This window comes from Zea mays, chromosome 2 (genome assembly GCF_902167145.1).
Source record: "Zea mays cultivar B73 chromosome 2, Zm-B73-REFERENCE-NAM-5.0, whole genome shotgun sequence".
Classification (NCBI taxonomy): domain Eukaryota; kingdom Viridiplantae; phylum Streptophyta; class Magnoliopsida; order Poales; family Poaceae; genus Zea; species Zea mays.
The window spans coordinates 182327291-182354733 of record NC_050097.1 but is presented as its reverse complement, the minus strand read 5'-3'; the positions used below and the strand labels follow the sequence as shown (position 1 = coordinate 182354733).

The following is a 27443-nucleotide window of genomic DNA, read 5'->3' as shown; positions in this document are numbered from 1 at the left end:
AGACCGGTGGCAGGAAAGGCTTGTGATGCTCTACCTCCTGGAGACAGACGAGAAGTCTCGGCTGCGAGAACCAAGTGCAATCTGACGCAAGGAGAAAGAAGGAGCGGACACTCACCAGGGACACACACCCGCGGTCAGGATGCATCAAGGGCTGGGAAAGGGCGCCGGCGTCCGGCTTCCCCAACGTGACGGCTACCCGCCTGTGGAGGTCGTCGACGGGAAGGGGATCCGAGGACATCCGCAAACCCTCCAAGTCGGCCTCCGGCGTCATCTCCCAAAGCGGCAGCCGCCGCTTCGTCAAGGGAAGCACCCTCCGACGATGAATGGCGGCAACCACTCCCGCAGCGGTGAGCCCTCCTTTCCGCAACTCCTCCAGGGCCTTCAGAAGGGGCTGGAGATTCTTCTGTCTATCGTGTGGGGTCCCGTAGCGCCAGTTATCGGCGGCGGCGGTCACCACTCGCTGAGAAAACGAGGGGAGCCTCCCGTCGTCATTTCGGAGATAGAACCACCGGCGCTGCCACCCTTTGTTCGAGGACACAAGGATGGCGGGGATATACTGCGGCGCCCGCGACTGCCTCAGCTGGAGGATACAGCCACCAGCCCGCACTGCCGTGCGGACCCTTCTCTCCCCCGTCGGCGAGGCAAAAAGCTCCGCGGAGAAGAGATGAGTCCACAGGTCCCAGTGAGGGTCAATCCCCAAGTACCCTTCACAAACCGCCGCGAAGATGGCAGCTTGTGAGATGGAGTTAGGACTGAGGTTGTGCAGCTCCACCCCGTAGACATGCAGAATCGCCCGCATAAATCGGCTTGCCGGCACTTCGAACCCCCGCTCGTGAAAGGAGACGAAGCTCACGACATACCCCGGCGGCGGGGACGGGGCGGCTCCGCTCGTGGGGGCCATCCACTCCGGCTGCGGGTCACCGGAGAGAGGGCGAAGCAAACCCTCAGCAATGAGGGCCTCTAGGTCATCCGCCGTGACGGTGGAGAAAAGCCACGGGTCACGCGGCGGAACAATGGTCACCCGGTCGGCCATCACCAAGCAGAAGAGGTGGCGGCGGCAAGGGCTGGGTGAGCGGTTTCCTTTCTCTAGCTATTCCCTCGGGTTGCGAAAACCTAAGAAGGAGGCAAGTAGCAGAGCAAAAAACCGTCACCGGTCCCTCTCCCGAATATATAAAGGCCCAGGCGAGACCCATTCAACACTTCACCCGAACCCGCCGCGGGATTCAAAACTCAAAGCAAAACGCTCGTTCCTCGAACGGCTCGCGCACGCGCAACGGCCGCCCCGTGAACCACTCGTCCCGTCGCATTAACTCTGCGGCAGGACGGGCGACACCTTTGGCGGGCGAAGCAGGCGACGCTTCACCTCCGCCATAATGACCGCGTCAAAAAAGGTGCGCCACGTCATTCGATTTCGTATCCTTTTCCTCTTCCTCTTTCTCTCTCTTACAACAGGGACCGAGAAAGGGGATACCCCGAAAGGGATCCTTCTCCGCGAAGGAAACGGGCCCCGAGCCCCCCTACTGATAAGAGGTTCGAAGGCTGGCCCCTCGGAGGGGTTCAACATCCGCCTCAGAGCGCTCGGGCTCCGCGCCCACTACTGGTCAAAGGTTCAAAGGCCGGCCCCTCGGAAGGGTTCAACGGCCGCCTCAGGCCACTCGGGCTCCGCGCCCACTACTGATCAGGGGTTTGTAGGCTAGCCCTCGAAGGGTTCGACAGTCGCCTCAGACGCAGAGCGAGGGATGACCCTGGGTACGTTCGATACATAACCAAGGCTCGGGCTACGCTCCTGAGGTACCCAAGGACATTTCCGAGGCCAACGGGAACAATTTTGTAACGGAATCCCATCAGAGGGAGGCATCGATCCTTCGGACCCCGTCAAAAGGGGACCGGGTCCGGCAAATCACCCGCAGGTACTTTTGGAGCGCGCCTCCGGGCCACTAGCCGACCCTTAACAAATGGGGCACGGGCGTCCACTCGGATTACCCGTTAGCAGCTCACTGGCGACACCATGTTCGGCGCCCTCTAAGGGCAACATGGCGCTTTTCCCCCCTCCTCCTTGCGGAAAGTCGACGCAGGGGCGTATGTAAAAAAGTCGAGTCTATCCTTGACCGTCCTCTCGCTCCATGCGGAAGCTCGGGGGCTGCTCTCGCAAACCCGGCTCCAGCAAAACCGTTGACAGCGTCAACATACCAGCCCGAGAACTTGGAACTCGACTGAGCACCCGGGCTACGACCACCTCGCATGAGGGAACAATCAGACCGGTCGAAGCATCACGAAACGCATTAAGACCTCGAAGGAGTCAAACAACTCCTCCGAGGCCTCGGGGGCTACACCCGGCGGGTGCGCTCGCGCGCACCCACCGTAACAAAATGCAACCGAGAAAGGCCGGTCCCCTTGCAAAAAAGTGCGACAAAAGCCTCCAAGCGAGTATTAACACTCCCTTCAAGGCTCGGGGGCTACTGTCGGGGACCATAATTAGGGGTACCCCCAAGACTCCTAATCTCAGCTGGTAACCCCCATCAGCACAAAGCTGCAAAGGCCTGATGGGTGCGATTAAGTCAAGGCTCGGTCCACTCAAGGGACACGATCTCGCCTCGCCCGAGACCAGCCTCGGGCAAGGGCAGCCGACCCCAGAGGATTCACGTCTCGCCCGAGGGCCCCCTTAAGCAACGGACACACCTTCGGCTCGCCCGAGGCCCAGTCTTCGCCAAGAACCAACCTTGGCCAAATCGCCACGACGACCGACCGTATCGCAGGGGCATTTAATGCAAGGATGGCCTGACACCTTATCCTGACGCGCGACCTTCAGTCGACAGAGCCGAAGTGACCGCAGTCACTTCGCCGCTCCACTGACCGGCCTGACAAGAGGACAGCGCCGCCTGCGCCGCTCCGACTGATGTGCCACTCGACAGAGTGAGGCTGACAGCAGCCAAGTCCGGCCTCGGGCGCCATAGGAAGCTCCGCCTCGCCCGACCTCAGGGCTCGGCCTTGGCCTCGACCCCGGAAGACGACGAACTCCGCCTCGCCCGACCCCAGGGCTCGGAATCGGCCTCGGCCCCGGAAGACGACGAACTCCGCCTCGCTCGACCCCAGGGCTCGGACTCGGCCTCGGCCCCGGAAGATGACGAACTCCGCCTCGCCCGACCCCAGGGCTCGGACTCGGCCTCGGCCCCGGAAGACGATGAACTCCGCCTCGCCCGACCCAGGGCTCGGACTCGACCCTGGCCTCAGCCGACGGTCTCTGCCTCGCCCGACCCAAGGGCTCGGACTCGACCTCGGAAGACAGACTCGACCTCGACCTCGAAAGAGCCTCCGCCTCGCCCTACCCAGGGCTCGGACCGACCACGTCACAGGAGGGGCCATCATTACCCTACCCCTAACTAGCTCTGGCTACGGGGAACAAGACCGGCGTCCCATTTGGCTCGCCCCGGTAAAACAAATAATGATGGCGCCCCGCGTGCTCCATGACGACGGCGGCTCTCAGCCCCCTTACGGAAGCAAGGAGACGTCAGCAAGGACTCAACAGCTCCGACAGCTGTCCTTCCGCAAGGCTCCGGCGCTCCTCCGACGGCCACGACATCACACGAACAGGGTGCCAAAACCTCTCCGGCTGCCACGACGGCATGTACTTAGGGCACTAGCTCTTCTCTGCTAGACACGTTAGCACACTGCTACACCTCCCATTGTACACCTGGATCCTCTCCTTACGCCTATAAAAGGAAGGTCCAGGGCCCTCTTACAGAGGGTTGGCCGCGCGGGGAAGGACGGGACGGCGCGCGCATAGGCCTCTCGCTCCGTCCCGCGCGGACGCTTGTAACCCCTACTGCAAGCGCACCCGACCTGGGCGCGGGACAAACATGAAGGCTGCGGGTTTCCCCCTTTTACGCCTGTCTCCCTCTGGCTTTTCCCCCCTTCGCGCTCCGTCTCGCGCCGACCCATCTGGGCTGGGGCACGCGGCGACAATTTACTCGTCGGTCCAGGGACCCCCGGGGTCGAAACGCCGACACTTATTCATCTAAACAAGAACTCTAAATGTTTCGTGTACATTGTGGATCAGGAATCATCGTCCTTATTTGTGTAGAAGCATGTTCTTGTTGTTTAGGTTTGGTCTAGCTTGTATTATGATGTCCTTTTGTGGGCCTTATATCATATTTAGATGGACACATTTGATGGTAAAAAGTGTCCTCGTAGATGTACTATATGTATTGCCTAGATGTCTTCTCAGGGAAATGACCTAAATGTCATCCAAGATGTATTGTATTTGTATGTATTGCCTAAGTGTCATCCTAAAAGTGTCATTTGACAGATATCTTCTCAGCATTCTTGGAAATGACCTGACTAGAGTTGTCACAAATCGATAGTTCCCTATCGTCATCACTGTTTGAAGGAGTACATGCGCCTCGAACTTGTTGTTCGGTATCTGTCTTGAGTGTTACAATTTCATGATCAGAAGCATCCTCCGTGCTGATTGACAAAATTTATGTATGGCTAGGATTACAAATAGATTACAAAACATTTTTTATATAGTATAACACACATTTTTATATAAGTTATCGTGATATTATATGTTTCCGTTGCAACGCACAGACACTCACCTAGTAATAAATTATGAGTCATTTTTTAAAAGCAACAAATCATGACAAAAATAACTAGAGAATTATGTGCGCCTACTTCATGGAATTGTGCAAAAAAAATTGCCCTAAATTGATATTATTAAAATAAAAAAATAACTACCTTGCCTCTCTTTAGATATATGGGAACCCTAATAAGCAAGAGATCTAGGAGCAAACTGGAAAATACATTAAAGATCTGGTTTGCTGCTTAGTGAATCGTCCTCGGAAAAACCGAGAGACTACCATCTATCTAGTAAAAAAACAAAGAGCTGGAATTGATAGAAAATGGTTAGAAAATGTTAGAATACTTGTTTTTTTTTAAAAAAAAGCAAGCATGCCCTCTAGACATGGTGCACGCAGACATTCTGGTTGTCGTGTTTGATGATGTATTGTCGTCTCGCCTTGGCGGCCACGGCTTTGGCCCAGAGCTCGAGCTTCTCCTTGACGTCGTCCTCCCGCCGGTGGCCTTGGCGCCGGGCTTTCGCGCTCTGCTCGTGCTCGAACGCCAGCACCTTGTCCAGCGGCACCACCCACTACTACAGGTATCCTCTATACAGGCGGTCCGGTTAGCCTCTACACAGGCGGTTCCAAGAACCGCTTGTGCTGCACCGCCTGTGATGTAAAACAACATCACAGGCGGTCAATCAAAAACCGCCTGTGATAGTCACACATCACAGGCGGTCCGGTTTAAAAGAACCGCCTGTGATAGTCACACATCACAGGCGGTCCGGTTTAAAAGAACCGCCTGTGATAGACACACATCACAGGCGGTTTTAATTATAAGCCGCCTGTATTTCCCAGATTCATATACAGAAGCAGATTCATATATATTTTCCAGATTCATATACAGAAACAGAATTAATAACAGCCTGTGATTCAAACACAGATTCAAACACAGATTCAGCAGGTTCCATAAACAGATTCATCATACAAAAATTCAAACATCCCCATATACATACACAGATTCATCCACATATATATCAAGTTCCATCATACACAGATTTATACACATCAAGTTGCATAACAACTCAACATCTCAAAGTTCCATAGACAACTAAACATCTAAAGTTCCTAACTAAAGACCTAAACACTGTGTGATATTGTGTACAAACTTAGTTCTGGGAATTTTTGCAAATTTCCATTTACATTGTAGAATAGCCCTTGTTGATGAAGAACTTCACGGCGCATAAAGTAAAGCAAGTCTCTTACAACCTTAGCCACGCCGTTGGAAACCATATCTCTTTCTAACCATTCAGCATTGATCTTAGATTTAGGAACCTGCAATGAAAGCAAAAAGCAATCGGTGCTAAGAGTAATGTGATGAGCAACAATATAACATAAAAATTGCAATATAGACAATGATAGCGAACTTACATCCTCACGATTGACCATGTAATGGAAGGTGACACGACACCATTCGCATACATAATAACCGCACAGGACAGTACCCGGAGGTTGTTTGTCACCATATGGAAATAATGATATTGACAAATTAGGCTTGTCCTCTGGATGTTCGCCGCCAAGATCTTTCCAATAAAAACGGTATGCACTGCATATAAGAATAGCATTGTGAGATTAAGAATACATTTGTTAAGATGTAATAAGTACAAGTGTGCAATAATAATCATACTTCTCTAAAATCTTCAAGAAGTCATTATACGTAGCCTTTTCCATTCTCAGTGAGTCGAAGACCACGACTTTACCATCCTTTGGCCAGATCATGATACAAATGTAGTGGTCACTATATAGACATAGACGAAAACACATGTTAATATCACGATTGCCATAATTTATAGTTCAAAATTAAACCATGTCGATAACTTACTTAAAGTGGTGCGGAGCTATTATTAAGTCCTTGCCATGTTGTACATGATTGTACATGGCTCGTCCAATGTATGCCGCCATTACCTTCATTTTCTTTCTCTGATTCTGTTTGACGGCTTTCTCAAATTCAGCATCGTCCAAGTCTTTGTATTCTTCTCCTTGCCTCCGAGCAACTACTTTGTAGCGAGCTTGGGATATCATCAACGGGTCAAGAAACCTTGTCTTAAGTTGTTTCTTCTTATCATCCATGTATTGCATCCTATGTGTAATAGTGTTAATCGTTAGACTCTCGTTTATGTGTGCGTGTACAAAACTAACAAATATGAAAGTTTAGAGGTACTTACAAGCAGAAGAGGGTTAAGTAGTTCGTTTCCATCCTTTGTCGGTGGTACAACGACCAGAGATCGTCAAAGAATAAATGCCGCACAGGATTTATATGATCATTGCTCCAAAATGCATCTTCTGGCACAACAAATGTGAATTCCCCGAGTTTGTATTTGTTGCTAGCCACCATGTACCACTCATGCATTCTAATCTCCGGAGTCGACAACTTAGAAAGTTGCATCGTCGTTAAGAACGGTCTCCCATTCACAAATTTAGGAGGAACATCCTCCTTCTTGTATACCGAGATATTGGTTTTAAGACGTAATGATTCTCGAGTATGAATCATTCCATCTTCTTCCCATACTTCGAAATTGTCTATTTGGGCCGGCCGTGTGCCTACTCCATGAGATGCTGATACTGCTTTTGATTGATTAGTCATAACTCTCTGCAATTTATGCAGGTAGCGTGCCACTGATTCTGACGGTTTCTTGACATCGTCTGTGGCGATTCGCTTATGAATCTTCTTTGAAATAGTTGGCCCTTCAACATTGGTGCCAACCTTTGGTTCCTTTTTTATGTTGACGTCGACATTCTGAGGAACAATTTTGTCTACGCCCCCCTCGTCGAGTTCCTTCGCAAGAGGCGATATGATTGTTTCAACGATTTTTTTGGAGGTCGGTGTCATATCTTCCTGCACCATGGGGTGTGGAATGATCGAACTAGCTTTTTGTTGCATTGGTGTTGAATTCGGCTCATCACCAAACTTGATGTCGCGTCAATGCCAAAGGACCAACTCGTTAATTGCCTCATGCAAAGTTATGATCCCCTCAACTGGAAAATCTATCTCCCAATCTTCACAACCATTGTCTGTGATTTCTAGAACTTCGACCACAGCATAGTGTGGCGGGACAGGATTGTCCTTGTAGTTAACAAGTCCTGGTTTTACCAAACCAGTAGCAGCTTGCTTTGTTTTTGTCCCAGATCGATTGATTGGAATATGAAGAAAGCAAGGCTTGTCCTCAACAATATCGTCTACAGGGTACTTGGTCAAGTCTTGCACAGATCCAACGCTGCTAGGGACTATAGGTGGACTCATGTGGCTTGGCTTGAGTTCAAATGATATGCATTCTGTTTTTTTTCATTTTGTTCATCACGTCATTAATAGCCTTTTGTACCCTTTCATCAATAGTCTCTTCAAGGGTCCTTTTCGACTTCTCGTGTTTCCTATATGACGACGCATACTCTGGAAACGCCTCTCTCCAGGAAATCTTAGAAGAGATTCCCCGAGCCCGTCCAGTGTGTTCAGGATTGCCTAGGGCTGCAGTTAGTATGTCATTCTCCCTCCGAGGCTTAAATTCTCCTTTTTTTCTCTTATCTGCATATTCTTGAATTTTTGACGAAACTTCGCCTACCAATTCTGGATGCACAAGTTTGCCGTCCTCACTCAAACCTGCTCGACCTAAGATCCAACGAATAGCTCTCTCATCGATATCTTTTAATATTGGGTCCAAAGTGCCGTTAGTTATAGCTTCCTCGATAATCTTGTTCCACTGCACAACTTTATGGTGATATCCGCTTGACCCCAGGCGATGGGGGTGTTTGTTCATCTTCGCTCTCTGAGAATTAGTTTCGCCCAGTTCTTTGGCCTTTAGTTCGGTCTTCTGACGAACAAATTCCTCCCACTGAGCTTGAGTGATTTTCCCCATTTTCTTGGGCGGAGGAACCTTATTCTTCTTAACAAAGTCCCTATTCATCTCGGCCTTCCACCCACGAAACATCTTGGCCATAGCAGAGAGCATCGACTTCCTTACTGCATCCTCTGTGCCTTTTGGGAACTTGAATGACTCAGACAACTTAACCCATAGCTTGTTGCGGGTGTCTTCATCTAAATCCTTCCATTTTTGAAGTGTGATTGGCACTATATCTCTAACAGTAGCCCCGCAGGAATTTCGAAACTTTGTAACCACGTCAAGTGGTTCTTCAGGAAACCCCTCTGCATTTAGTTTTGTTACATACATAACTGCACCTTCTTTCATCTGATTTGGACCTCGTCGCCCTCGTTTTCGCTTATGTGAAACGGATGATTCAGGCATCGGAGCATCCTCCGTGTTTCGTGTAGAAGATGCATCCTCTTTCTTCTCTTCATTTGAAATCTATATAGTGAAAAAATTAATGGCCTTTCATATATGAACATTATTTTACAATATAGTCCACATATTTCTATTTACCTCTTCATCGTTGGGAATATAGTCGGCATCAAGCTCATCTGATGTTTTTTTCTTCCTTGGAGGTATAGGAGTACAAGGATTGTCGTCACTAGTACTATCCTCCCCGCTCCCTTCACTGGAGCTGCTCGTTGTCTGCCATTCAAGTTTGGTCGCGTCTTCATCAACTTTGTTAGACGCACCGGTGCAGACCACATCCATACTAGGCTGCTCGTTGTCTGCCATTCAAGCTGGTTCCATCGATAAAGGGATATACTGTTAGTGTGATATACTGGTTCCATCAATAAGGGAACTTGGAGAAAAGGCACTTTCCAATGCAGTTAGACAGAGAAGGCATGGCTGTGATGTTATAATGCTGAAGGACCCCAAGAAGAGATTATGCCCTATAGTCTACCACCTCTCGTTATTTGTGGGCTTCACCGAGGGCGGGAAACATTTGGTGACATCAAACGACCTTCGGGCTGGGGACGTCTGCGAGCTTGTTAAGGGGCCAGACGATGGTGAGCCGGTGTACTCTGTCCGGATGTGTGGTCACAAAATTTAAAGCCGCCCCGGCTTCATCTGTGCGCTTCTCTTCTCTTATGTCGGCTACTAAGATCACTTAGCGACCCACCTAAGAGAAGAGAAGCACACACATGCAGCCGGGGCAGATTTTAATTTTGTGACCACACATCCGGACATAGTACACCGGCTCAACATCGTCTGGCCTCTTAACAAGCTCGCAGACGTCTTTAGCCCGAAGGTCGTTTGCTATCACCAAATGTTTCCAGCCATCGGTGAAGCCCACAAATAACGGGAGGTGGTAGACTACAGGGCTTAATCTCTTCTTGGGGTACTTCAGCATTATAACATCACAGCCATGCTGAAGGACCCCAAGAAGAGATTAAGCCCTGTAGGACCCCAAGAAGATATTAAGCCCTGTGGACTACCACCTCCCGTTATTTGTGGGCTTCACCGAGGGCGGGAAACATTTGGTGACATCAAACGACCTTCAGGCTGGGGACGTCTGCGAGCTTGTTAAGGGGCCAGACGATGGTGAGCCGGTGTACTCTGTCCGGATGTGTGGTCACAAAATTTAAAGCCGCCCCGGCTTCATCTGTGCGCTTCTCTTCTCTTATGTCGGCTACTAAGATCACTTAGCGACCCACCTAAGAGAAGAGAAGCACACACATGCAGCCGGGGCAGCTTTTAATTTTGTGACCACACATCCGGACATAGTACACCGGCTCACCATCGTCTGGCCCCTTAACAAGCTCGCAGACGTCTTCAACCCGAAGGTCGTTTGCTATCACCAAATGTTTCCAGCCATCGGTGAAGCCCACAAATAACGGGAGGTGGTAGACTACAGGACTTAATCTCTTCTTGGGGTCTACACACTTAAGATTGTAGGAGCTAGTGCTCAACTACTAGCATCTATAGATATGGACACAAGTCCAAATTTGGTGCTACTCGGCACCATCGATATCACTAGAAAAAAAATACATCAAAGAGATACACTTCCCAATAGTACTCGAAGATAGTTCATTGACTTGACACTCTCTAAGAGGTTCATACAAAATACATTATCTCTAAGAGTGAAACCTACGATACTCATATCGTGTTGTTTAGGACTAAACATCAACAACCCCTTGACTGGTCGCTATCATACTCAATTCCAAAATATTTTTCCAATATGTCGGCTTGAGTAAGGAAATCTGGGCATGGGAGTTCCTCCAAATCATCTGCAGCTTCATCATCATCTTCAGCATATTGCAGGGCTTCATCTTGAATAATTTTAGCCCTCTTGGAGTCAGCATACTTTTTGATGGACAGAGCACACTTCTCAAGCATGTCGCATACATCTCCAATTTGAAACAAAGTGGTCTTAAGTGTGTACACCGATTCCGGTTCACTAGTATCCACAACCCCATCAGTCACTAGACTGCGAATGATGTCAACATGTGTCTCGATGACTCGAACTGAGCTCTCAACCATGTCAAGTGGCTCTTTTTCCATCTCTAAAACTGAAAATGGCCAAGCCTCACAATCAACATTGAGATCGCAACAAAGGCAGGGATCAGAGGGAAAACAAGGATGTGGCTTATAGGGCAAAAAGAGGGGTCCAAATAACATTGTCATGGCTATGAACAAGTCAAAGATGGGAGATAAGAACAAGTCTTATAACATAGGGTTGGGAAGCAAAGATAGGTAGTCAAAAAACTAAGAAGGGAGATAAGAACAAGTCTTATAACATAGGGAGATAATAACATTGCCATGGCTATGTACTTCCATGATGTATGTGGCCATAAACACTAAAAATAGACTTGTTTCCCCAATCACTATGGAGATTTTCTACCAAGAAGGGGTCCTAGTAGTTGCATCAACTATCCATGACAAAATTCTTCATAAGCATAATTACCAACATTTAATCACAAGGGATACAAGCTACTAAAGCAAAAATGGTGACCTTAACAAAATATGTAAGTGAAAACACCAACAATATAAGCATAATGACCAACATTAACAATATAAGATTAACAATAATTAAGGCAGGGGTCCTAGTAGTTGCATCAACTATCCATGACAAAATTCTTCATAAGCATAATTACCAACATTTAATCACAAGGGATACAAGCTACTAAAGCAAAAATGATGACCTTAACAAAATATGTAAGTGAAAACACCAACAATATAATTATAATGACCAACATTAACAATATAAGATTAACAATAATTAAGGCAGGACTAGCAAAAACAAGTAATGAAGGCATGAATTTTTAACAAGTAATTAAGGCATGATCAAGGAGTGCACCGAGGGCTCGGAGATGGGCACGGCGGCGCACTCGGCGCTCGGGCTCGGCGGCGCTCGGGCTCGAGGATGGGGACGGCGGCGCTTGGCCTCGGAGACGGTGGCGCTTGGGCTCGGGGACGGGGAAGGGGACGGTGGCGCACTCGGAGATGGGCACGGCGGCGCGCTCGGGCTCGGGTACGGGGAAGGGGACGGTGGCGCACTCGGAGATGGGCTCGGCGGCGCTCGGGCTCGGGGACGGGGAAGGGGACGGTGGCGCACTCGGAGATGGGCTCGGCGGCGCTCGGGCTCGGGGACGGGGTGGAGGGCGCCTCGGATGACGGTGGCGCTCGGGGACGGGGACGGGCGCCCAGCTCGGAGACGGTGGTGGTTGGGCTCGGGCTCGGCGACGGCGTGGAGGGCGCTCACGGCTCGGAGACGGGGACGGGAACGGCGGCGCAGCAGCCTGGCGGCGTAGTATCAGGGCGAAAACACTAAACCCTAAGCCACCGTACCGACGCTTTTATATAGTAAAAACATCACAGGCGGATTTTAAGAAAAACCGCTTGTGATGTATAACATCACAAGCGGTTTTCTATGTCGACCGCCTGTGATATGTAAACATCACAGGCGGTCGACATAGAAAACCGCTTGTGATGTTATACATCACAAGCGGTTTTTCTTAAAATCCGCCTGTGATGTGTATGTAGTATAAAAGGCTCGGTTCCAGCGCAGGAACCCTAACTTCCGGAGCCCGACGCCGCTAGGCTGCACAGTACTGTAGCGGCGGCGGATTTTTTTGATCTACGGGGAAAAGGTTTTGTTTTTGATTTTCGGGCTTGATTTCAAGAGTTTATGCATATATATGATCTCCGTTTGTTTTATTTCTCATTTTGATACGATTTTTTGCCTCAATTTTGTAATATAGACCGGAATTGAAGAAAAACTCAGGAATTCCAAGATTTAGACTTGTAGTTGATCTGATTTAAAGATTTTTTTGAAGAGTTGTCTCACCTCAAGGTACCTATATTGCTGCAATCTTGTTTCATTTTCATGCACATTAATTCGTTCATGATTTAGGGATTAAATTCAATTAATTAGGGATATTTTAAAAAATTTTGTCTCATATACTAGGTACATCTCGATATGATCTTGTTTCACTTTCATGAACATTTATTTTTTCATGTTACATCTCGATATTGACGTTAATCAATATAGGGATAGGTAATGGCGGACCGAGGTTGGATGTACAATGTGCCAAGACCACATCCGTCGTACATTCGAAATTTGAGAAGCTTTATTGAAGCGGCCAACAAGCACGCGAATTTGCGAAAGAGCAAGGAGATATTATGTCCGTGCATCGATTGTGATAATAAGATAGCTTGGAGAGATATAGGAGTAATCCAATCACATCTGCTAAAAAGAGGGTTTAAAAACAATTACACGATATGGTCAGAACATGGTGAGTTGGATCCGTGTGAAGTGCCTCGTAATGACGAGAGAGTTGTCGGAATTTTAGATCTTAAAGTTGATGGTGAAGTGGATAATGTGGATGCTAATCAAGAATTTGAAGAATTTGATTGTGAAGAGATGTTGCGCCATATGGAACCAGAAATGTTAAGTTCTGTGGGATCGCAGAAAGGGCTATCTAAAATGGAGGGACTGGAAAGTGCCTCAAAAGAACCTTTATATGATGAATCAAAGGGTTGTGACAAAGAGTTTACTACACTGCGTACAGTTCTAGAACTTCTGAAGTTGAAGGCTAGCGCCGGATGGTCTGATACTAGCTTCACAGATCTTTTGAATTTTCTGTCTCAATTACTACCAAAACCCAACAAACTACCAACAAGCACTTATAAAGCGAAGAAGCTTATATCTCCCATAGCTCTGGGTGTGCAAAAAATTCATGCATGTCCGAACCATTGTATTCTGTATCGTGGCGATTTTGAGAACGCATCAAGATGCCCAGTTTGCAATGTCAGTCGATACAAGAAGAGCTACAATCAAGACTGTGTAAAAAAATTCCCGAAGAAAAATAAAAACAAGAAATCCACTATTGGACCTGAAAGTGACGATGACACTTTTGATGACATGGATGGGAAAAAGAAGTCAAAGAACCCAGCTTTGGTGATGTGGTATCTTCCAGTAATTGATCGCTTAAAACGTTTGTTCTCAAACCCTAGGGAGGCTGAGCTTATGCGTTGGCATGCTGAAAATCGCAAGCAGAATAACAAACAGATTCGACACCCTGCTGATGCATCACAATGGAAAAATTTTGATCTTATGTATCCTGAGTTTGCCAAAGAAACCAGAAATGTAAGATTTGCTTTGGGTACAGACGGAATGAATCCATTTGGTGAAAAAAGAAGTGTACATAGCACCTGGCCCGTGACTTTAACGATGTACAACCTTCCATCATGGCTGTGTCACAAAAGAAAGTATATTATGTTGACTATTCTTATTCAAGGTCCGAAATCAGCTGGTGTTGATATTGATGTGTTCCTAGAACCTCTTATGGAAGATATGACAAAGCTCTGGAATGAAGGAGTTAGAATATGGGATGAGTATTGCCGTGAGTATTTCAACTTAAGAGCAATTATATTTGTTACCATCCATGATTCTCCCGGTGGCGCCACACTATCAGGGCAAAAGACTAAAGGAAAGAATGGTTGTGTAGTGTGCGTCGATGGAACTGCTTCCATGTACCTTAAATCATCCAAGAAGTTGGTGTTCATGGGACACAGACGGTTCTTGATGAAGCAGCATAAGTACCGAAAGATGAAAGAGGAATTTAACAATCAACTGGAAAGTGAAGGTGCACCAAAGCCTTATAGTGGGAAACTTGTTTTTGAAATTGTAAAGAACATTCATGTTGTATTCGGAAAGGGAAAAAACAAAGGAGAAAAGAGAAAGAGAACTGACCCTTCAACTTACACAACTTTCAAGAAGCAATCAATATTTTTCAAGTACCTCCCATACTGGAAGGATATGGAAATTTGCCACAGCATTGATTTGATGCATGTAACAAAAAATGTTTTTGACAGCATCATTGGAACCTTGTTGGGCATGCCGAGTAAGACAAAAGACGGACTTAAATCACGCAATGATCTAGTAGATCTTCAAATCAGACCAGAACTTCATCCAGTGGATAGTGGCAAAGGGAAGCCTTACCTCCCCCCAGCTAGCTACAACTTGTCAGTTGAGGAGAGAACAAAGATTTGCAAATGTTTGCGTGGGGTCAAAGTGCCCACCGGTTTCTCATCCAATATCAGCAGACTAGTCAGGATGAAGGACTTGTCTCTATTTGGCTACAACTCTCATGACTGTCATGTGATGATGACGGTGTTCCTCCCAATTGCGGTAAGAGCCCTCAAAACAGAGCATGTCAAAGTTGTCATCACACGCTTGTGTTACTTTTTCAATGCGGTTTCACAAAAAGTAATAGCTTTAGAAGACTTGGACTATCTAAAGGCATACATCATCGAGACTATGTGCAAGCTTGAAATGTGTTTTCCTCCATCATTTTTTGATATGCAAGTACACCTAATCATACATCTCGTGGATCAGATAAAAATATTAGGGCCACTATATTTACATCATATGTTTCAGTTGGAGCGATACCTGGGAGTATTAAAAGGTTATGTGCGAAATCGCGCTCACCCAGAGGGTTCAATCATGGAGGGATACACTACAGAAGAAGTGATTGAGAGCTGTATAGATTACATCAGTGACGGAACAATGATAGGTGTGCCTGTACCTAAACATGAGGGTAAACTATGTGGGAGAGGGAGAATGGGCAAGAAAACTTTTCGCGTTGAGGATTACAAGCTAGTACATTGTGCTCATGGTAGTGTACTACAACATCTCACGATAGCCGAGCCTTACATAGAGGAACACCTGAATGAGCTTCGTAAAGAAAATCAGAACCGCACAGAGGACTGGATCATGAGGGAGCACAAACATCGTTTCAGCGAATGGTTAATGGACAAAAACATCCCATTCGGAGACTCTTCGGATGAGAAAACAATGAAGAATTTGGCTTCTGGGCCATCGTGTTTTGTGACATCATGGCAAGCATATGACATCAATGGGTACACATTCTACACTAAATCAAAAGACATGAAAAGTGTTGCACAAAATAGCGGTGTTCGTATCGATGCTTTTGACCTACATGGACAGAAGACCACATATTTTGGATTCATAGAGGAAATATGGGAACTTGATTATGGCCCAAGCATGAAAATACCCTTGTTTAAGTGCCAATGGGTACAACATCCCGTGGGGGTGATAGTGGATAACTACGGACTCACACTGGTAGACTTAAAGAAAGTAGGATATAAAGATGACCCGTGGGTTCTTGCCGAATGTGTTGCACAAGTGTTCTATGTACTCGATCCAGCAGATGAGAAGATGCATGTAGTTATTTCTGGAAAGCAAAAAATTGTTGGAGTTGAGAATGTGGGAGACCAAGATGAGGAATACAATAAGTATGAAGAGATGTTCGTCTTTAACGGTCCAGAGAGAATCAAGCGTGTGGAAAAGAAAATTGATAAGAACTTAAAGCCATACATGCGGAAAAATGGTAGTTCATGAAAAATTGTATGAATCAAATTGTATTTGTTATCATGTATGATCGACTATGAATTGTGGTTGCCAATTAATTTAAAATCTCTCTAGTTATCTATGTGTGCTATTATAATTCATTTAGATTGTATTTGCATATTATTGTTAAAAATTAAATATTAATTCATTTAAATTGTATTTGCATATTTCTGTTAAAAATTAAAATTATTTTCATATTTAAATTGTATTTTCATAATTTTACAATCACATGCAGTTTTGTCTTAGGGTCCGCTTGTGAAAAGGATAGAGCATCACAGGCGGTCCTAAACAAAAACCGCTTGTGATACTATTACATCACAGGCGTACTAAACCGCCTGGGACATCACAGGCGGTTTTCTAACCGAACCGTCTGTGATGTAAAAATCCTACCGCTTGTATAGAGCCAAATTGTACTAGTGACCGTCTCAATGAAGGCCTCGAAGGCGCGCAGGTGCTCCGGCGGCGGCGCGTCTTGGTCGTCGTCGTCGTCATCGTTGAAGGCGCAGTCGACGTCCGCCATTGCCAGCGCCTCGATGGACGGCCTTATTCTCATGCCCTTCGCGGTCGCGGTAGCCATTGTTGCGCACTTGCGCTGCTGCTTCTCGTCGATGCACGTATCACGGTGTGGATGATGGTGTTCTTAGGGCACGTCCTGGATGTCGTGTGTACAGTAGCGTTGATAGATTTGATGATAACAATAGAACAGCACGCCCGATTTGTATTTATAGTGATTGTTTGGGACTGCAGATCTGGAATCGGATTTGACGGTGACACGATATGTGAGACAGGCCGTATGTGGTTCATGTGACTGACCTCTGAGTGACACGTGACTCGCTTGGTTTATTCGTACGTGCGTACGTCACGGCACGGGTCAGTGTTCCTACGTACGCAGCAGAGGGCAGCACGTACGTGCTGACCGATCGTGTAGTGTTCTATCTCAGATGCGGCGTTCGTAAACGTGTACGCGTGTGTGCAAACGTGCGGGGACGTACGCGGGACAAACGCGTGCATAGCTTTTGGGTTTCAATGCACTTGTGCACGCATGAACAGCACGGGTCAGCTGACTGCTGGTCGAGTACGTACGTACGTGTCAACGCAGCATGGGCTTCACCGTTGACTCCGAGGATGCTACAACTTGATTCTGTTTGGTTGAGCTGTGATTGTGAAAAAACTGTTGTATATTGTGAGCTTTGAAAAAAACCGTTGTAAGCTGTGAGCCATTCCAAATCCTAAAACCGCTTGATAGAACCCACTAAAACCACTAAAAGTCTTTAGATATATATTTTCACAGTTTCATCCGAAAGCCGATAAAAGAAGTTTTAGAGGTGCTTTCAGTTTTGCACTGCGAGAAAGTCGACTATTATAGAAAGTTGCTTACTAGATCTAGCACTTTGGTTTGTCTTTTGGATTTTAGGGGGAATAAGTAAAAGCCAAAAGCCAAATAAACACACCCTCCCTCTCTCTATATATACCATATAGGACACTACCGGAAATGAGTTTGCCAAGTGGCAAGTAATTTGTCGAATGTTTTTTCGGCGCTCAGCAGAGAAACTATTTACCGAGTGCTAAATATAAAACGCTCGCTAAAAGAAAATACTATGCAAAGAGCTTCTTGTTGAGTGTTTTCTGTTTAGCACTCGTTAAATAATTTTCTTAGCCGAGTGTTCTCTTTTTACACTAGATAAATACAACTTTCAAATCACATTTTGAAGCAGAAAATTAATTAAAATGTAAAATATTTTAACTATAAAGTTGTATGACTCATCAAGATAAACAATTTTTATTTTAGTCATTTCCTATATGAGAAAGTAAAAATAAATTTATTCACAAAACTTACATCTCTCTTATAGTTTATGAAACTACAAGATATATATATAAGATTTATTCACAAAACTTACATAGCTCTTATAAGATGTGTATTGTACGCGTGTGTGCAAACATGCGGGGACGTAGGCCGTACAAACGTGCATGGTTTTTGGGTTTCAATGCACTTGTGGACGCATGAACAGCACAGCACGGGTCGTAAGCTCACTGCTGGTCACGTAGGTACGTGTGATCGCAAGCTGGGCTTGACCGTTGACTCAGAGAATGCTACAACTAGTAGTCTATATATATACCCTATTGTTGATATTTCGACGGGAGAGTTCTAATCAAATAGTGAATTTATGTTACGTATTCCGATCCAGATGAGTGATACAAGAAGATACAAGATTTATCCTGATTTGGACAATAGAAGGCCTTACTTCTAACGTGAGATGAGACTTATATTATCTTGCACTCGTTAAAGAATTTTCTTAGCCGAGTGTTATCTTTTTACACTAAGTAAATACAATTTTTCAAATCATATTTTGAAGCAGTAAATTAATTTAAATATAAAATGGTATAACTCATAAAAATAAATAATTTTTATTTTGGTCATTTCTTATATGACAAAGTAAAAATAAATTTGTTTACAAAACTTACATATCTCTTATAAGATTTATTCACAACTTACATAGCTCTTATAAGATGTGTATGGTACGCGTGTGTGCAAACGTGCGGGGACGTGCGCGCGTACAAACGTGCATGGCTTTTTTGGATTCAATGCACTTGTGGACGCATGAACAACACGGGTTAGCTCACCGTTGGACAGCCACATACTTACGTGTGATCGCAAGCTGGGCTTGACCGTTGACTCGGAGAATGCTACAACTACTAGTCTATATATATACCCTATTATTGGTATTTTGACCGGAGAGTCCTAACCAACTAGTGAATTTGTGTTACCTGTTTCGGTCCAAATGTGTGATGCAAGAAGACACAAGATTTATCCTAGTTCGGACAATAGAAGGCCTTACTTCTAGCAGGGTATGGGACTTATATTATCTTGCAACTAGGTGCCTGTAGTAGAGGATACAAGCTGATCGAGAGAGGGCATGGATCTCAAGTCTTCGTGCGCGATTATGACTAGTGCCAATATCGATTGTGGGGGCAAATGGTGAAGTGTTGTTCTCTATCCCTTGGAGTCTCCGGACTCCCTTTATAGCTGCAAGGAGGGAACCCAGGAGTACATGTGTTGTCGTAGTTGTCGACAGGGGGAGATCTCGAGCCCTTGTAGCAGTATGGCCCCTGACTTGGCTGATCTGGAGGAGGGTGTCTGACCCCTTTATCTCGTATCTTGACCAAGCATAGAACCGAGGCTAAGGTTGGGGGCTCGGATGCGTACACGAGCCCATCTTGTGAACGAGATGTTTGAGCCGTAGTTGTTGAAATAGCGAAGAGTATGGTGAAAAGTGTACGGTAACCCGTCCCATATGGCGTAAAGCGGACTTGACACCAGCCCTATGATTTCTGTAGCCATCCCGTTGTCAGTGGTTTTGCGGAAAGGTTGGTGGCGTCGGGTGTCCTTCTGTCGATGTTATTTGGCTGAGGCCATGCTCGGGCGAGGCGGAGATTTCTCTCGAGGCCATGATTGGGCCTGCGCCTAGACATACAGTCATACTGGGAGTGGTCAGAACAGTAGTCGGAGTGGTCTTCTGCGAGATTCATGAGGAGTTGGTAGCATTTAATGTGTTACTACCAGTGCAGTTGGCCGAGACTAAGCTCGGGCGAGGCGGAGTTTCCTCTCGAGGCCGAGGCCGACTTTGGGCGATGCGGAGTTCTCTTCTGAGGCTGAGACTGTGCCCAGACGTCGCAAGTCCCATCCGGAGTAGTTAAGAACAGTGATCGGAGCGAGGGAGCAGTGCCCGAAATTCGCAGGTAGGCGTCATCTTAGACGGTAAAAAGTAGATGGGACCGCGGTCCCATCATCCTCTGTTGACTGCGGTATCATTTGTTGGAGCAGGTATTTGTATCGATTGCATTTAATGCGCACACCTTTGTGGTTCCCGATAACTTGGGTCGAGGCCAAGCTCGAAGTTGTCCTTCGTCCATGCCCTCGGGTGAGTCGAGGATCCACGCGAGCGCAGCCTTCACCCAAGGATGGGCTCGGGTGAGGCGTAGTTTTGAGCAGCCGTTGGGCGGGGTCTCAAACGAATCGTGATTCGATCCTGCGTGTCCTCGGGGAGCGCATTTTTTGGGTTATGGTTTCCTAGTACTCAGGTGTTAGGTATGCGTAGGGGCATAATTCGGGTTCCCCTAATTATGATACCCGATAGTAGCCCCCGAGCCTCTAAGGGAGTGCATGCACTTGCTTGGGGGTTCTGCCAAACTCTCACAGGCGTGTTGCTTAACCTTTTGAAAGGTAGTAGATTTATTTCCGATGGGTGCGCGCGAGTGCTCCCATCGGGTGTATCCCCCAAGGTCTCGGAGGAGTGGTTACTCCTTAGAGGTCTTTATGTTTCCCTCCATGGACCTCGTTGATCTATCCATTGCACGTCTCCTGGCTGCAGCATGGGTGCAAAGGCATCCCTGACTCTCTGTGTTGGTTTGTTGGTGCTACCAACAATTCCACCACAACAATTGTGCAAGGATAGCCCCCGAGCCTCTTCACAGGACGAGAGGGCGACTAGGAACACCTTGACTTTTAATGATACACCTCTTTGTTGCCTTACTACAAGGAGGAAGAGGGGAAGGCACCATGCTACCCTCAATGGGCAACGAGCATGATGTCTCCTGTGAGCTGTTAGCTGGTGATCCGAGTGGAGGCCCAAGCCCCGTTTGATAGGGGTCGGCTAGTGGTCCGGAGACGCACCCCAATATACATGCGGGTGATTCGCTGGCCCGGACCTGTTTGATGGGATCCAAGGGCTCGATGCCTCCCTCCGATGGGATACCATCTCGATCATTCTCGGGGGGGTCCCGGATATGTCTTAGGGTACCTTGAGATTGTATCCTGAGCCTCGGCCATGAACGGACGTACCCATGGTCATCCCCGACTCTATGTTCTAGGGTGGTTGTCGAAACCCTACGAGGGTCCAACCTTCAAAGCTCTGATCAGTAAAGGGCTCGAAGCCCGTGTGCTCTAGGAAGCTAGCGAACCCCGACTAGGGGCCAACCTTCGAGCCCTTGATTAGTAAGAGGCTTGGGGCCCATTTCCTTCGCTGGGAGAGCGATCCCAAGAGATATCCTTTCCCATCACCTGTGGAGAAGGAGAAGTGGAGAGAGAGAGAGACACACACACCTTTTGAGGCGCCTACCTTGAGGAGGCGGAATGGCGCCCGTTGGTTGCGTCAGCTGGATGGGATGTGTGTCCCCTATGTGGGAGTTAATGTGATGGGACGAAAAGCCGGTGGGCTATCCGCTGTGGCGCGCGTGCTTACGGGGTTCGAAGAGACGAAATCTATTTCCAAATTCGATCTTACAATGCGGGGAGCTCGGTCCTGACCTTGGTGGGTTCGCTGGTCCATATATATATATACACATAAATATATTTATATATATCTAGAAGGGCCCCCTCCCGGCTCTTAGCTTGCTCTCGCCTTCCCAGCCTTAGCTACTGCTGTCCTTTCTGGTCGCGTCCAAGGATTGCGCTCCGAGACAAAAAAAAACGCATACCTTTTCGTCGCTTCCTTCCTGTTTCGCCATGGCCAAGAAGTTGAAAGTCCTTGCTCCCCGCAACCCATGGCCTTACTCTTCCGTGATCGATGAAGATTTACAGAGCCTGATCGACGAGGGGCTGCTCCACTCCCGCACCTTCGGAGCATACCCCAAGTAGCTTGCCCCTAGGGATGAGGAGGAGCCAACCCCGTCCACGGGCTACATCATCAGCTTTGTACCCTTCCATGAGTGGGGGTTTGGGGTGCCGGCGAGCTGCTTCATGCGGGCGCTCCCGCACTACTATGGGGTGGAGCTTCATAACTTCAACCCCAACTCCATAGCCCAGGCGGCGATCTATGCGACGGTCTGGAGGGGTACCTCGTGGTCAATCCCCACTAGGATCTGTGGCTCTAGCTCTTCCACGCGGTGCCAGTTTCTCTCCCTTCAGGGGTGAATAAGATCTGCCTTGCGATGAGGGTTGGCGGCTCCACGCTCCAGCTGCACTCGGATCGGGTGCAGCTATACATCCCTGTGTCCCTTACCTCTTCGAACAAGGGGTGGCAGAGCCGCTGGTTCTACCTTCGCAATGACGACGGGAGGCTACCTGCGTACACCAAGCGGGCCGTGACCACCACGGGGGAAAACTGGCGGTGGTGCGCACTGTAGGAGCATCAGTCTTAGCTGCGGTCCCTCCTGGATGCCCTGCGGAAGGTCCACTACCAAGGGCTTACTACAGCCCAGGTCGTCGCCGCCTTCCACCGTCGGAGGGTGCTGCCGCTAGTGGAGCGGCGCCTGTGCCTGGACGAGATGACGCTTGAGGCCTCTGTAGAGATTTCTCGGATGGCGTCAGCCACCCTCACCACCGACGACCTCCTCAAGCGGGTCAAGGGCACAGTGGGGAAGGTCGATTACACCGCCCCTGTCCCGATGCGCCTCGAGCGCGGCTACGTGTCCCTAGTAAGCCGTAGATCCTACTTCCGTTTTTGTCCTCGTTTCTTCATCTCAACATGACCTCCTGTTCATCCATAGGGGCTACAAGGTTACCGAACTGCCTTGCCCTCGGTCCCAAAAGACGTGGCTGGTCGGGAGACATGTAGGTTGGCTGCAGAGCATCAAAATAGGAAGAAGGACGAGGAGAAGAAGCGGTCCACTAGAAAAAGGCAGCTCGTGATGCTCTCGAGAGGCACCGTCGAGCACAGGAGAGGGAGGGCTGCCACTGGAGGCATCCATGATAACGATCAGCGAAAACGATGATGACGACAACAATGAGGGGATGGAGATCTAGCTTGGCATCAGTCCTGAGGTTAGGCTCTAGTCTGAGCCATCTTTAGTGGGCCCATCCGTTGGTCCGGATGCGCCGACGATGCTTGGGCTCGAGGTGTTTGCACCTTTGCCCGAGACGCAGACGTCTGCTGAGCCGGGGTCTATCCCCACGGTGGAGGAGGCGGTGGCGGAGCGGCCTGCCGACCCACTTCCGGTGCCGACCTCGGGGACCAAGGGCCTGAGGGGTCTGGATCCAAGGAGGTTAGGCCTGCCCGGGTCTGGGTAAATTGCCGTGAGATATCCGAAACTTGGTCTTTTGGGATCATTGGAATTGAATTCCATTCTAATAATAGTAATTTAGGCATATATCAATTAAGATAATTCGGTTTTATATAAAATATATTTGTATATTATTATTAGCAAGATGTCGGAGATATTTATGTGCTACATTTTTACTATAGATGAGTGAGATGAAGAGTGTCATGTAAGTTACAGAGTAGAAACAAATTTTACTAATGCATAAAATCATTTATCATCTTCCACCCCATGAATTTGAGATGTGTTTATATCTGAACTTTGGAAAGTGGTGGAATGTCAAATTCCAAACTAAATAAGTTACTTTATTGAATGAATTCTAATTCCTCTAAAATGAAGGGATCCAAACGCCCCGTGAGTATTTTGCATGAATTTCTACTCCTGTGCTCTTCATCCTGAAGCACAAAGTGGGTGCGCCGATCCTGACCCCCACGAAGGTCGTGAAGAGAGTCATGGGTTTGTCAGCTGAGGCTGCGGCTCACCCGATTCCTTGGGGGTGATGACACCCAGGATGCTCTCCAACGGGGGTCGAGACGGCGTGGTAAATTCTAATTTGCATGCAAATAGATTTTATTTATTCCATTATAGCTTTAATATAATTCTATACTAACAAAAAAACTAAATTAGGATGATCATCCATGGTTTCATATCACCAGAGATAGAAACTATATTCAGCAAAATAAATAAAGTAATAAAATATTCTCAATTTCATCTGGGACAAAAAATAAAGGCAGGAATTTGTATCAATAAGATCTTGAGACATCAATCCTCCCAAAGAAAGCACTAAGCTAATCACAACTAGCAACGTAACTGAATAATCACTTAACGCTTACAACACTTGAACAACATGTAGCTAACTGCAAAGGTAACACAATGCCTGAAGTCTCCAGCACATGCCACAATCCACACAAGCACAAAATGGTTCTGACACCTGGTACCTACTTCACAATACCTGCAGAAAGCGAAAGACCATAGTAGAAAATCATCTGCTCAATTGCAATTTGCTACTTCAAAATTCTCTGCCTGGATGTTTAAATATCAATATGGTATCAATTAAAACTATGTCAATATAGATTTTCAAAGTATAGTTTACCTCAAAAGATTCCGTTAAATAAACCTAAATTTGGCTAATATGCTAAAGATCTTCGTACAGTGTTGATTCCGTATAATGATATTTTGGGAAAGGATGGCATTTGCCAAGATGTTTCGGAGAGGAACCTGGAGAAGATAAACAAATGAGTGACCACTTAACATGTTACAATAGCAGTAGCAGGACTAAATTTGCAAACTTACCTCGCATGTTTGAAGAGCAGTAGAGAGAGCAAAATTGGCAAACTCGTCTGTCACCAGATCTCTGAAGTGAGAATAGCTAATGAATTCATATACAATGACTGATCTCTCTTCTTCGTGGAATACCCTTAAACACCATTCGACTACATTGCTGCTATACTTATTTTTTGCGAGTGTCACGTAATGATTTCTCAGGCAGGAAGCAATGATTTCAATGTGGGAGGGATCTCCCCTCCGCAGAACGTCCTGAACAATCCAGTTTCTGTGGAAGAACATAAAAGATATCAGAAACATCAATGCAGACATGAAGCAAGGCAAAAGAACTTTATGCACATTAAGGTTTTGGATGTTTGGAACAGTGCTATATATCCACATTCATACCCACTGGAATCTTGAGCAAGGAAAAGGCTCTCATAAGAGAGTTGTGTAAAAATATAATCCTTTTGTTTCTGGCTGACACGATCTAGGCAATTCTGTAGTAGGCGCAGTCCATTTTGTTGATATGCAAGTCTTGTACAATTCTGAGCAACTGCTTCGAAAATGAACTGCTAACACAAAAACGTCAAATAATGGAAATTAGAGTGCATATGAACACATACAGGAGCGAATTGTTGAAATGCATTACAGAAATGCAATAAGGTTTACAGATACTGCTTGTTTAGAATGGGAAGGGAATATATAAGCTAGTTTGCCATGAAGGTTGGACGCTGAATTAGGATTTTTTTTCTTTTTCTGAGAGAGAGAAGGAGAGAGAGCCTAAGTATTATTGTGGCTACTAGTGAGACGGCATGACTGTCTGAACTGAAGTCAATAGTTGTTGTATACTCTCTCCCAAAATATTTGTCTTAAGTCTACTAGATACCATTGTTGCTAGACTTTCGGCCATAACTTGAATGAATCAGAAAACTACCATTTGTTCCACTGGGACACACATTTATCACACAGGAAAGTACCTGAGCAATATCTGGAGGAGATCTCAATATGAAAGTCTGCAGCACTTCTAATCTTTTTGAATCCGACAGGAGGTACCTCATCTGATTATGTGCCATCCATTGCAGCATGGCATCTCCAAGAAGCTGCATTGATCTCCGAGTTGCACAGGAACTGATTATATGAACAACTTCATCTGGCCTGAAAAGACATAATCTATCAGTTAATTTATTGGCTGAAATAATAACAAAAAAAAAACTGGAAGATAACCGAAGTACGGTATTTGATAAGAACCTCCGGGTGCAAAGGCTACTGAAACTCTTCTTGTCCCGGGTGATCGTAGCAACGATCCCATCCCGCAGCTGCTGGTTGCAGTGATTGAACACCAGACGGAATAGCCGCTGCCCATGTCTGCTCTCTAAGAGGTGGCAGGCGTACGACACGATAATCTCGGGGGTTTCTTCGGAGAGCGCGAGGAGCAAGGCTTCCTCGTTCCCACGATGGAACGAGTTGGGGTAGTTGACAGACATCGTGCCACCTAGGTATGGCGGCGGCGCCATATACGCGTGGGCGTGGCCGTCAGGGCGGGGGCCGCGAGCTGCGGCGATTATTGCGGCAGGCGGCACGGCCGGCTCGTTCCGGGCCCCACGAGCTATGCTGCGCCCTTCCGCAAAGGGCCGCGCGTCTGGTACGCTAAGGTCGCAGGGCGGCAGCGGCATCCACACCGATGCAGGATGCATCTGCGACGGCGCTGACGGACCGGCTTCCTGCCCTATCGGAGGCGCTGGCGCGTATGCGCGCGGATAGATGATGTCGCGATCGCGATGATGCCCCAGAAAAGCAGGTGAGAAGCGATCCGCCGCTGCCGCTGCCGCCGCCCCCGCCGCGTCGTCGTCCTCTTCCCGACGCCCTTCCCGCATCCGCGGCAGCGCCAAGGCGGACTGCTGGTTGTTTATGGAAAGGCTCACCATCATCTCAAGCAGCTTGCCGTACTCCACCATGACGCTAGCTTGCTTCTCCTGATCACGATGATCCTGCGGCGGCGCAATGAATCGCACCCACGAGAACCCCGGGCTTACATACAGGAGACCAAACAGTCCACGACTAAGGGCTAGAGATTAGGATGTAGACTGCCCTTTTAAACTATTTCCCCTTCCCCATCTTCCGTAGAGCCCAAGAGAAGGAAGCCAGAGCGAGCGGCCAACAAAGTGGGTCCGAGGGAGGATTTCTGGTTAACAGAACGGGCTGGTCTGGTTGTTAATGTTTTGATAGGATTAGAAAGAGATTGTTGCGGGCGCTTTTTTGGGTGGTTTGGGAGAAAGGTATTGAACCGGATTTAGGAGGATAGGCAACTACGTCTCCTAACAAAATGTCATACTCGTATAATTTAAAAATGTAACACCCTTAAAGCACCAGTATGTTAAAAAGCGGTGTAGAAGGTGGGGTTTGAACCCACACCCTAAAAATGGAAGAAAGGGTGGAAGACACTAAACAAAGTTGTCTAACCAATAGAACATCATGTTCTAGTGTTTATAATATTAAATATAAATTGTACATATGTATATATGATTTTTTGTAAAATAAAAATAAATCGTGCCGGACCGGGCCAACACTACGGGCCGAGGCTACGGTCCAAGTATCGCACGACGCTCATGTCGGATTGGCCCAGCCTCTATTAAATGGGTCGTGCCTCGAGCCGGCTGGCCAAATACGACCCATTTGACCATCTATACTTACGCACGATAATGATGGTCCTCGCCTCAGTTGCTGCCACCTCGTTCGTCATTCTACTTCTTTTCTCTCTCCCCTCATGCCTCCACCTCCGCGCCACCC

The 27443-nt window shown here is 47.3% G+C and overlaps 2 protein-coding genes across 3 annotated transcripts; both read right to left on the bottom strand.

The window, feature by feature from the left end:
* Positions 1 to 4954: 4954 nt before the first annotated feature.
* LOC109944347 (uncharacterized) lies at positions 4955 to 16942 on the bottom strand. The gene is made up of 2 exons (XM_020549078.1): positions 16777 to 16942; positions 4955 to 5146 (listed from the first exon to the last, which is right to left on the bottom strand). Exons 1-2 carry the CDS (start codon positions 16930 to 16932, stop codon positions 4955 to 4957), a joined length of 348 nt encoding a protein of 115 aa, XP_020404667.1. The 5' UTR covers positions 16933 to 16942.
* Positions 16943 to 24060: 7118 nt separating this feature from the next.
* LOC100193958 (uncharacterized) lies at positions 24061 to 26714 on the bottom strand. 2 transcript variants are annotated; one of them, NM_001139027.1, is made up of 6 exons: positions 25905 to 26713; positions 25634 to 25811; positions 25062 to 25225; positions 24684 to 24942; positions 24484 to 24608; positions 24081 to 24342 (listed from the first exon to the last, which is right to left on the bottom strand). In NM_001139027.1, exons 1-5 carry the CDS (start codon positions 26609 to 26611, stop codon positions 24498 to 24500), a joined length of 1419 nt encoding a protein of 472 aa, NP_001132499.1. In that variant the 5' UTR covers positions 26612 to 26713; the 3' UTR covers positions 24081 to 24342; positions 24484 to 24497. The 2 variants fall into 2 exon arrangements, with proteins under 2 accessions (XP_035820452.1, NP_001132499.1); XM_035964559.1 differs by having other exon boundaries at positions 24061 to 24608; positions 25905 to 26714.
* Between the last annotated feature and the right edge of the window lie 729 nt (positions 26715 to 27443).